Genomic DNA, 12904 nt, shown 5'->3' with positions numbered 1-12904 from the left:
TGCAAAAAAAATTTTTTTTACTGAGAAAAAAGCAGGTTTTTTTTTTTCTGGTTAGTAAATACATTATTTTTCACTTCACACTTCTTGCTGTCTTCATCCCACAGAGAAATAGATAAGAGCAAGAACAAGCACAGATATTTTTAAACAAACATTTTTCAAAGAATGAAGGAGAGAATACAACTAAGTAAAACAGTACCTGCACAAATTTTATTTTCTCAACTGCTTGGTATAATTAAAAAACTATTTGTACAGCTTAAATTATTTCAACAAATTGCATTAACTTCAACATTAATCAAACCATTACATAAACTTTCAGAAGGAAGTCTAGAATTCCCAGTGCTTGACATCAACCACTTGACAGTTTTCAACACAAGAAAATACTGTGTCATGTCCTTCTTTATATGATCCAAACATATTTGTACATTCATTAACAATGAAAAAAATTAGAAGTCATGACAAAGTAAGTGTACCAGATGCCCAGCATGAAACAGTATGCATAATTTTATTTGTGGAAAGCCGGTTATCCCGATTTTGTAAACCCAAGCAATGCAGAAATGATAGCAAAGCACACAGCAGCCAAAATAAACAGAGAAAGTCTGTACCAAAGCAGAAGCCTGTCACCATTTTAGATTTCTGTACTTTTATTTGAAACCTGCCCTTCTGTGAGGAAAGAAGTTTGTTAACATGAAAAACCTAGCTAAAATTATGAACAAAAGAGGAAAAAAAAACTTTTAAAAGTAGAAAAGCAGGTCTATTTTATAATTTCCTTTCTGGACAGAACGTTCTTCGGTCTTGCTTGCACACGTCTAAATAGAGCCTATGTCCTCCTCCCTCTACAAATCAGTAGGAAAGAAATTTTTAGAAACACAACTCCTGAGTATTATGGCCAAAAATTTACTTTGTTAAATTGCTAAAAGAAAAGAAAATCTTTCATGTTTACAAAAACACAACCAACCAACCAAAATCCCCAGAATTGGAAACTTGAGTGCTACTCATTTTAGGAATACCAGAGACAAAGGAAAGGATAAGAAAATGGCAGAAATCCTATGAATTCCCCCCTTTCTGGTGAAGCAATTTCACAAATTAAAGAAAATATGGCAAGTTCTAACACTAACATATTGATGAGATATGACAGACATTCACATTTTCAAGCTTGTGCTGTGTTAGTCAACACTGATTAGCTCAGCTTTGAGCAAGCAGTTTAAAAATACTATCTTGTTTCACATGTTTTTTCTAGAAGCTTTGGCTGTTCGAGAAAAAATAATGAACTGTATCAATATTTACATTTTTATCAAGCTATTACATCTTCCAGATCTTCTGAAGTGTGGCTCAATGTAAAATTCAGTTAGCATTCATAATATAATCTAAACAAGATTATTTTAGTAATGAATTTCAAAGAAGACTTAAAGCTTTGTCTTCAGAAAATACTGTATTGCCAGAGTTTATTTTGAAGTGTTTGAAGGTAGCATTTTAACAACTGGCTACCATCACCTTCAGAATGTGATGAAGAAGAGAAATATGAATAGATGAGTTCTTACAATTTCTTTTTTGGACTCCCCAAGCAGGCATAACTTTTTCAAGACATATTTCATTGAAATACTCTTCCCTCTGCTACAATTGAAAATTTTATCTCGACGTTTAGACTGGTATAAAAGTACCTAAAAGCTTCATGGTACATGAGAATGTCTCTCCATCTGTTATGTGTGGGCTGGATAGCTACATTTGCCCATCTCTTTTGGCTGATTTAGGTGCCCAAACTCCTGGGAGGAGCCATTCTGGCTACAGCTGACATGTCAATCTGTACCATTCTCCACTCAATATTCCTGGTTACCATCATATGAACTGTGAGAAGCAGAAATGCTTTATGGTGATGCCTGGCCCTTGATTCCTGCTTTTAAAGTAACAGGGAACGTGGGTTGACTGTATTCCCAGTTGTCCCTATTTACCCTGTGTGAGTGCCTGAAGTTGGAAATCTGGGTAATAATGCTGTTGTAGGAACTTGCTGGCTTTTCTTCCCCAGACTTCTTGCTGCGGGCCATCCAAACCTGAGGTCCAGCTGGCAGAGAGGATTTGAGCATGGAAGCACGCACACTGGCCCAAGTGCAGCAAGTGGGCCCTGTGCCTCCTGGTTCTGTGTTAAATCAGCTTCTGTGTGAGCATCTTAGTTGCTCACTTCACAGCTGCTCTGAGAAGCTAAAGGCTCAGCATGGCAGCCAAGGTACAACAGCGAGACAGGCACTGCTCAGGAGCAGCAACAGGTCAAATGATGGAGTCCAGCACCATTCTGACAATCAGGATGCCATTGGATTTTCACATCTCTGATGACATCCAATTGCCAATTCAAAGGGTGGGAAGACTCACCAACTTCATGCAATTTAATTAGATCTCAGTTCCCAGAAACAGGAAACAGAATGTCTTTTGTCAATGGACAATTAGCCTACCTGATGCCTGATTGTATTTCACTGACTCCCACTTTTAGCCTTACTTTTATGTAGTGCATTCACATTTTTATTTTACAACTATTACAAAGTAGGCTGTGTCTCCTGCCAAGTGTGCCAAAAGAGATTCTGAATCAGGGTTGAAATTCCAGAAGTTGCAAGAATTGTTGGCTTCAACAGTCTTTGTGTTGGGGCAGTGTATGACCAAAAGGGGTTTCTGGACCAACCTGATCACAGTTGAACCCCGTGGAGTGCTCACAGCTTTGAGAAGGGCATTTCTGACACTCTGCACCTCAGCAGACATGATTTGAAATAAGAAAAATTAAAGCTATGCATGGAGAGAGATTGGTACCTTTCTGGTCAGAAGAGATAGTACATAAGACTGACAGTTAATCACAGGAATTCCCCCTTATCTAATTGAAGTCTGCAGTACATAATAAAGGATGCAAGAAAATTTCTCTAAAGGAAAATGTAACATGGATTTCACATAGCATCATGTTCTAGGTTAAAGAAAAAAGAAAAAGGAGAACAATAAATCAATGAGTTGCTTATTTATAACTCCTTCATCTCATTTGAGGTGCTCTTGTGCAGGCTTGCACACCCCATCAGCCAACATGTTACTTCATGCACCCTGACATCAGTACTTCTGAAAACCAGGGCCTGAGTCTTTCACACTGAATATTTTGGACCTTGACCTCCTTCCTCTTCTGGGCAAAACATTCAAATTGGCTTGAACTAAGAGAAAAGCTTCGTAAAAATCTGATGGTCCAGCCTCTCTTCCTGGACCTCAATCTTTTTGTGACAAATTCTGTTGCTTTACTCAGAGCACCCAAAGTTCTGCTACCCAAAGGCTGACATGCATTCTACCCTTTGCCTGCTCCTCTAAGGTAACTATGATACTCAGATAAAAACCTCATTTGTGATGAGTCAGTCTCAGTGGGAGGCACCTTTAGCATGGGCACTTTTCAAGGGCTATTTCTCTTACTAAACTGACAAAACACTAATTGGGAACTTCACAATCTTAACAAAATAATGTGAACTTTGGATACTGAAGCCTTGATACAAGTTCTAGAATCATACAAGCACTTATAAAGCACAACCATCTATAATGGAACCTAATAAAATTTAAAAGTGTAATTTCTGAATGCTATCAGAATTTGACAATGTATTTTTGTCTCAAATCATGTTAAGGCATTGCCATTAAGAAATAGGAGTATTAGATCAACTAGTTCTATGTCATTTCCATTGTGACTATAAATTGTTTCCTTTAAACGGTTGTTTAATGATGATCCACATGACCAATACAGTTCCTGATGAATAACAATACAAAATCTCTTTCCAGAGATTAGCATACAAGTTGACAATACAAGAGTACAGATACACACTTATGTTAAAAGCAGTTCTTGCATAAATAAAAAAGTGGCCACTGAACGGCTGAAGTTTGAAATACCTGAAACATCAGTTGTCAAAACTGTTAGTTTTAGAAGTGTTCACACTTTTCAATGGTACTTAATTTTTTTTTATATAGACTACTTTAAAAAATAAATCCAAACCAAATGAGCAACACAGTAAGCTTTGTAATAGTTTAATTTAATTGCCCGGATTGGCACAGACCTCCTAACAAAAAGCCTTCTAACAAAACTAATAATTGCCACGTATTAGAAAGGTCAGTGTGTATTTCCTGAAACTGCTGTTTGAACTCAGGCAGAAGCTGAAGCCAAGCAAGAACACAGGAAATGACCTGATGGTCTGGGTCAGCAGCCCATCTAGCCAAGCCCTCTGACTCTCTGACTCTAATATATCAACTGAGATGCTGTTTAAGGAGAGTGTGTGAGCCAGGCCACTTTGGACAGTCCATCCCTCTTACTGTCCATATGTTTGCCTAAACTCTTTGAGTTCACCTACAATGTGAACTGCCTCCACAACCTCCTACGGCAGTAAGTTCCGGAAATTTTCTTTTTAGACATTTTTAAACTGTCTCCTACTAATCACATATTCCCTAGCTTCTCTGCTATGGGATTTGCTGAAAAACAGTTCTGAATAAATTTCATCCACATCCTTAAATATTTTTTAAGTCTTGGCAATTCCCATCTCCTTGTACCCAGTGTGCAAACCAAGGGGTTTTAATATTCCTGACCTCTCCTGGGAGAACTGCTACATTACCTTGACGACATCAGTGCTACCTAAAGCCACGTTTACATTAGCAAAGTAAGCAATATTTGGGAACATTCCCAGATGCTGCAACAGACACCTGCAATAATGAACATGCTATAGTAGTCCTGAGCATAACACAGATCCATACAGATCTGAAAACTGTTCTTGAGACCACTCTTACCAGTCAGTTTGCAAGAAAAGATTTACTAAAACTGACTTGTTTGACGACACTCAGTCGTCTCAGTCTCAGTCTCAGACTCACTCAGGAGTCTCAGTCTCCATGAACATTCAGAGCACATTTAAAGTACTAATATGTAAACAATTACAGTCAGTATCCTGAAGAAGCACTACAATATTATGCCTTTTTAAAGGACTAAATAAGGGACATGCTCTAGAGTGGTTTTGAAAATCTATTCTTCACCTTAAATCACAATTTGAGCTGGGCAGATGTGGCAAATAGATTTTTAGAATACAATAATTCTCTCCCTAAAGAATTCCAAATTGAATATAATTTTATTGCAACTCAAGTAGTATAATCACATCCTACAGAGATATGTAACACTGACTTGCACATACTCCCATTAACAGATTATAATTATTTTAAAACTATTATATCTTAAGATCTCATATAGGATTTATTACTACATCAGTTTGAGCAGGATGGAAAGTATTTAGATCTTGCATCTAAAGAATCAATGGAAGTACAAATGTTCGAAGAGAAGAATGCTCAATGTTACTTTTTTTATTCAGTAAAACTCTTCACTGTCTGCAACAGAAAATACAGGATGTTTCTGCAGATTGAAGCAGGAAAGGAGTTTAATGTTTTTTTCAAGTCTTCAGCTTGCTTCTAACAAAAAGGAAATGAATTTGGTAAAAATGGCTGGAGTCATAAAGAAACCCCTGTAAGAATGCAAGTAACAGAAGGTGGAAGAGAAAGCTGTGCAGGGCAGAGCTGCAGCCACCTTGACTCAGCAAGCTGCTCCAAAGAAAAGAAAAAACTTAAGGCCAAATGTTAACACTTACCTCCATAAAGGTCTAGAAGTAATTTTTATGAGCAAGAAGCAGAGGCTGCAGAAGCCAAAATAAGATCCTTCGAGGCATTTCACCCTGCCAATATGGTCATGGCAGTGTCTTTCAAAAGCAAAACAGCAATAATACAAAATACAGCTGATTTGTATTTTACTAATCTTTGTCACTATGTATACAGAATACTTTCATAAGCACTCTAAGATTTAGCTCGTGCTGGATGAATACACAGTTAACTTATTTCTTCATTGGAGCACAGTAAGGGCAGAATGGAATTTAAAATACAGAGTTAGCTAATCTTGTTTTGGATATGTTTGTTTGCACAATAATTAAGGCCAAAAAGCCCATTAACTCGATTGAAATAATGATTCAAACCAACCCTTCATTCTGTAAGATACGCACTTCTACAAGCTTCTCTACTTGAACGTCCATCCTCCTAACAGAAGTAGTGATGTACCAGGAGACTGACAGGTTTCAAAATAATTTCAGCCTGACAGAAAAGAAAGGCAGCATTAGACTTGTGGCACCATCACTAACGTGTATTTACATTGCAACATGAAGGAAAAAGCTTCCCTGGTACTTTCAGTGGAAAAAAAAGTGACTAACTATAAATAGCCTTGCACAATTAATAACTGGTCTCTGTCAGGTGGTTAGTAAGAAAGATGGAAACACAAACCTATGGACAACATTGTGAAATACTAATATCAAAATTGGATTAATTCTGAAAAGGACCCTAGATGAGGTGAAAGACTTGCAGAGCAGAAAAACAAAAACAGATTAGGACTAATCCCTAAGCATTAACATCTTCACTGTTATAAGGCAACATCTTTCCATAGCAGAAACTGTAAATACAATTAGAAGTCCAAACTATTTCTGTCCCGGTGAAAGAAAAAAAAAAAAAAAGCTGATAAGTAAATAATGAAATAAATCAAAGAGCTCTAAAAGCTAACTTCAAAAGATCTCACAGCAAGTTTGACACATTTCTCTTTTGCTCACTATTATATGTGCAAAAGCAGGTCTCAAATAAAATTTAAAAGGCTAAAGACCAAAGCTTCCTCCTCAAATAAACCCACACTATACTAGTACCTCAAAATTATTTTGCCATTTCTATCAATTACATACATGCATGGAGCTATAAGGCAAAAGAAATTTTATTTGATAAAAAATCTACATATTCAAAATATTAATAATACTCTTAATTTATTGTTTAGGTTCTAAAAATTTGAATTTAGTCTAAAATAAAAAATACCAAAACCCACAAAAACCCCACAACAAAACAACTCAACACCCCCCCAAAAAATGATTGTGTTTAGAAGTATACTACTCTTTTCCACAGACACAAAACAAAACAAATTCAGAATTAAGACATTTGTTAACCTTCTCCTTCACACTGCTCTATAAAGTTATGAGGATCTTCCTAATTCTGAGAATTTTTTGCAGATCAGATTTGAGTAGGGTTTATGGAAGGGATTACCCTTACCAAATCATAATGATCTTAAATAATACACATTTTAGAGCCAATGTTCAAATAATACCTGTATTTCTGACAGGACGGGGCTGACTGAAACAGTTTCTGATTCTTCTAAGCACAAATATCAAGAGAATCAAGTCAGATACAATAAAACTTTGTTTGCAAGTTTGGTATTTACAGCCAAATTTTCAAATCTTTCCTAGCCCTTAACAATTTGTCTCGTCAAAATAAATGCTTTTAAAGCATTAAAAGATTCTCTATCAGTAAAAGACGTTATTAGCTACTGACTGTAAAACATCATTTTAAAAAAATTTGCTTTCCTAATAATTATAGGTTTATTCCAAAACAGCTAAGTGTTAGCTGAAAAACTGAAACTATAATTTTAGAGTTACTGGGATATGGGAGAAAAGTTTTTGTATCTGCAATAAAGAAAAATAAATAATCAAGCTTGTTCTGTCTCCAGAATATCTTGGCTCTCAAATACATCTTTCAGTATCAAGGACTATCAGCTTCCTGAAGGGGAAAAGAAAAAGGTTAATTTTTAAAATCCTGACTTAGACTAAAGAAATCAAAATACATTAAACATTTGTGTCATGTGTGAAGTTGTGGGATAAGCCCACATGAGAACTGTTCTCTCCATAGGTTAGCACTGGCTACAGCCACAAAGGCAAGAAAACAAAAGGAACCAGACTGAATTTCAGTGTAAAAGTGCATTTTGAATGCTTCTTTTTCCCAGCCACCCATTACATCGCTCTGAAGGGGAAAGGAACTGAAAGAGTTACTTTGTATCTTCCTCTAAAAGAAGTTAGATATGCTTTGTGAATTTACATATTTTTCCAGAATGAGTGAAATCTGGGACAAATTTTCCAACCAAGCAAAAAGCCTCTGAACATATATAACTAGAATGCTAATAGATATACCACTAAATATATCATAAACAAACAAACAAAGCAATCCTTTAGAAACAAAGCCAATTCCTAGCCTCACATGCACATTAAAATACCAAAAAATGCAGGAAGTAAGATGTGAAGGAAAAAGTGGAAGGGGGAGGGAAGCTAGAACATGGTACAATAATTTTAGTCATTATTAATATTAAATATATAACATGAAGAAGTAAGAGTATGTTACATTACAAACTGTGGTTAAAGCAGACTTAAATGTAACTATATAGTAAGAGACTGCTCCTATACAACAAGGAAGATTACAAGTTGAAGCAAAACAATATTACTAAAAAGCAGAGCTTTGTTTTTAGCTCATTCTGGTTTTGGGGAATGTGTGTGCTTTTTGGGTTATGGGGAGTTTTTGGGGCTTTTTCTACAAACAAACTTCCAAAAAAGCAAGAGGGTAAAGTGTTCCAAAATGTTTGCTTGGACGTTCAAAACCATAATTTAACAATAACAGAATCACAAACCATTTCTATACTAGCAGAAACAATACTATTTTCTGAGATGTTTTTCTAGGAAAGAGAAGAGTGTTTCAGGCTTGGTGTTTTTTTTTTGTTTTGTTTTGTTTATTATTAATCTTAAAACATCTATATTTAGCATTATATGGTTATAGGTGCTGAGTCAGTAGCAAAAGATTGTCAGCAATTACAAATAATGGAAAGACTTCACCAAAATCATATTTCTAAATGCACAGCTAAAACAAATCAACAGGGGAAAAAAAAAAGACAGCAGTGGTTTGTCTAAAAATACTGCAACTGAAATTAGCTCAGCAGTACTCATGAGAAGATTTTTACCCAAAGTACAAAGGTAGATTAATTCTTGAATATTTTTCAAATTTAGGAAAACATCATAGCTAATACTCTTGGTCATTCTGACTTTAAAAAATTTTAAAACACTGAACCTGTTAAGAAGGTGGTACAGCCAAGCTCTTTGTAAGATGTGCACTGTATCTTTAACAATCTGTCTGCAACAAGATTATAAAAGGGTGTATTTCTAGAAAAGACACAACTTCCAGGCAGAGCCACATTTATGCTCTGTCATTAGGGCACGTATTCAGAACAATTACATTTTTCTCCACTAATAGTTGCAATCAAGATGTTAATTAGTGACATGCTTTATCTCATAACCCATTTCAAAAGCCTTAGCACTTGGACTTACTGTTGCTCGCATCCTTTTATTTCTCTCATTCAACTGGTGCTAGCACAGTGACAAAGGATGAAGGAAGATTCAACAGGCACCACTCCGGCTGCTCCAATCTGTTCCATTCACTCAGTACTGAGGTAATCTTCGGGGATGTGTGGAACACTGCCCCCCCTCCTGTGAACAGGGCACCTAAACCTGAACGCCACGCAGGAGGATCTCCCTTCACCTTCCTCTATAGCTGTGCATCCACCAAGCATGTGGAGGCAGGATGTGAAAGGTAGGGATCAATTAACAATATAGTCAGCAATACCTACCTCAAGCCTTCCTTCCTATCAAATTAGCCAACGTACAGTGAGCTTCCTGCTGTACATGAATGTATCATGTCACCATAGCAACTAAATCAACAAATAGCTGCTGCAGCATCTGCTTCTGGATCATCTAACGTCAGTCAACAGAAGGTTCGGGTTTAAGAGAACAAAGCTTCCAAATATATGCTGTTTTATAACTGCATTTTTAATTTAGCCTCCTGATTCCCAGATAGGCTATACTAACTCAGGATGAACCAACTTCTGACTTTTTAATCTGTGATACAGTTTATGACTTCATTTCTCAAGTAAGCCAGAAAGAAGAGAGGAAAAAAATACTCTGTAAAAGAATAAAAAGAAGCAGCAAAGAAATAATCAACTGGATTCTAATGCACTCCCTCAAACACTGTGCTACTTTATACCATGCATTTACTAAGAGACACGAAAAGAAGGAAGTACATTTCTGAAGTTTGCTTTACAATTTACATATGTCTGCCCTAAATAATACTACAGACAGAAATACCTTTTATTAAATATTAATACTAAAGACATTTCAGACAGCTAACAAATATGGTTTCCCTCTATTAGTCTCCACTTCAGAGCAGAACTGAAAACATGCAGTATTGTTTTCTGGCAACCTCACATCTGTGGTTTTTAATCCCAACAACAGCAGGGGACCACTGGCACACCCTCACCTGAAGAAAGACAGTTACACAGAGAAAAACACACACCCCTCTCTTCTTGTGAGAAATTACTTCAAATACCACTTGTGCAACACTGGTTTAAGTCCTAACCCATAGGCAGACAAGATATAGAAAACTGCTTTGAAATTGTCTCGGTATTCAGAATGCAACAACATGAGATTACAGATTAAATGTCATCAAAGGTATAAAAAATTCTAACATTACTAACATTTATTATCTTCAAATGTAATAAGTAAGCATACAAAGACACAGACACTTTAATGTAAAAGGACTCAAAGCTACAGCCTACTTAGAAAGAAAAAAGTAACTTTCCTTTCTTTTAACTTCAAGTCATATTCCTAACATTTGATCAGCATGAAATTATTTACCAAGTAAAAGCTTTCTAGGCAAAAAGTACCGGTTATTCATATCCAGTATAATTTTATTATTAAAAACACCTACTTTTAGTTTTCAAAGCAGATGTTTTTCCACCCATTTTTTGTTGCAATGAAAATCATTACATCTAGGTTGGCTCCACAGAGTGTGGTCCAGTGAGCAAGGAAAACTAGATGCAGACTCAAGATACGAACACTGCTGTGGCTCCCATACTGACTTACTGTGATTTGTGCTTGTGTCACCTCACCTATGCCAGAGTTCCCATTTGTAGGGGTAGTTCAACAGTATTTATAAGTTCCTACATGCTACTGGATCAAAAAATACTGCAAGACTTGAGTGTTTTTATTCATTAGAAGCACAGAAATTGCCAGATGGAATCACATCTGTGGTCAAGCTAAGGTGATGTCAGTTACAAACACAGCACAAGTTGTTTTTCCATTGACAGTATGTTCAAAATCTGCTGCTTATATCATAACAAGGCTAATGAGGCTATGAACTACTCTTTTCCATAATCAAGCCCACTATCACTTAAAAAACATATTAAATGGAAAAATGCAAAAGATGTAACAGGCCTTACACAGAGTATATGATTATTAAATAGGAACTCCTGACATCAGTAATAAAAGCTAAATTAAAACAGAACCTTAAATTGTTTTAAATTGCCAAAGGCTTATGAATTTTGGTCATAAGTGAATTTTGGTCATAAAGTGTTACTTCCAAGTACTTCTTACTTGAAGTCATCTTTCAAAAGACCTTTCTGCCTCCCATCTTCTTTTAAACTTAATAAAAGCTTCCTCTCTCCACATGTACATTGGCTATTAACCAATAAAGAATTTTGAAAACTTTAGATTAAGCTTTGTACCACACCAATTCACAGCAGATTCAGCACACAACATTTTCATATTATCTATAAGGAAATATTAGAATTTTCTTTTTTACTTTAAATGATCTTCTGGTTTTAGTATCAATGACAGACAAAACCAGGCTTCCCATCATTATTTATAGAAGTGCCCTATAGACTTTGATCTTTGTCCAAGTAATGTGATGCAACACTCTTAAACACCAAAGTCCTAAATCTATTTCCCACTGTACTTTTTTAAGCAACTTCTGGTTTACAGGTTTCCCATGACTAGACAATTCTCTACCCTAGCATCTGCTAGCACTGACTATAAGGATTTAACTGCTCTAGATACAGAGTTTACAACTTTTTTCATGAGGAAGAGTAAAGATATGGGCAGTAAAGGGCATCAACAAATCTTGGATTTCAGCATGAAAGAGGAAAGCCATACAAAATTAATTGTTATATAAAATTGTTGCAATAGTAATTTACATGCTTGGGATTTTGAAAAAAAAATACAATCCAAACTATTTCAGCTTACACAGACAGTAGCTGTATATCTGGAAAAAAAATGAGTGAAAGAAGCCATTTTTCCAGTGACATGCTTCTAAGGCCTGTATTTTCAGAGGACAGACCAAGCAATTCTGCATCATTTTTCTAAAAGACAGCTAACAGATAATAAAATCAGTAAGCATTTAATCTTTAACCATTGCTACAAGATACTGTCAACACCACTGATCGCGCTAAGACGACAGAATATCCCTAGGAACAACTGGAAACAGGGAGATTGGAAGGATGCTGAGACTGTTCACTGGCACTGGCATTCAAAAACTATAGATGTCAATAAGCTTTCATTGCTCTTTGTAGAAAGGCAGGCTGGAAAGATCCAAGAATTGGGGATTTTTTTCCCCTAGAAAACAAATTCATTCATGAAAAGTTTTTAAAATTCATACTGTGCTTGTGCTTCCCCCCTTTTCATGTAGAAGATGATTGGTTAAAAAAGCTGACTACTGCGAAGGGGAAGCAAAGATGATTTCTAGCCTTGTTTTGTAAAAATACGAAGTTTTTTCAGAAGAACCAGTAAAAGATAAATGTTAAATTCTACATTGAATGTCAGTGATAAACGTTCAAGACTTGTCAGTGTCCACATATAACAATGCCAATCAGTGAACATTCCACAAGTGTGTCTCATTCTTCAGTATTAAGAAATAATTACAATTTTGATCTACTTGCTTCTTCTCTGTCTCTTTCACATTCTCAGTTCTCACAGCTTGCCTAAGCAAAGTTTTATTTGCCTCATTTACAGCAAATCCAATCTGTCTCATTAGCATTTACAGTCTGTAGATAGCAGATAGCAGATAGTGAACAGAAAATTTGCTCTTTAAAATAATACCACTATTATATTTTTAAATCAGCAAAAGTATAAACATAAGGAAAATAGCAGAGTTTCAAGGAATGTGGATAATACAACAGACAAACATTTGGGCTTCAAAGTTTTAAGCTAAT

At 35.8% G+C, this 12904-nt stretch overlaps 1 protein-coding gene across 3 annotated transcripts in view; it reads right to left on the bottom strand.

Annotated features, from left to right (window-relative positions):
* Positions 1 to 12904, bottom strand: part of FNDC3A (fibronectin type III domain containing 3A) — a 110673-nt gene that overhangs the window by 73633 nt on the left and 24136 nt on the right. Inside the window, exon 2 of one of the 3 annotated variants that reach the window (XM_084201465.1) lies at positions 6021 to 6108. The exons of the other annotated variants lie outside the window; for them this stretch is intronic. Within the exon in view, the coding sequence (XP_084057591.1) occupies positions 6021 to 6050 (30 nt within the window). The 5' untranslated portion in view covers positions 6051 to 6108. The remainder of the gene's footprint in view (positions 1 to 6020; positions 6109 to 12904) is intronic. 3 annotated transcript variants of the gene reach the window in all.

This window comes from Fringilla coelebs, assembly GCF_963513975.1.
Source record: "Fringilla coelebs genome assembly, chromosome: 2".
Lineage (NCBI taxonomy): Eukaryota > Metazoa > Chordata > Aves > Passeriformes > Fringillidae > Fringilla > Fringilla coelebs.
The sequence above is the reverse complement of the archived record's forward strand: the minus strand, read 5'-3'. Positions and strand labels throughout refer to the sequence as shown.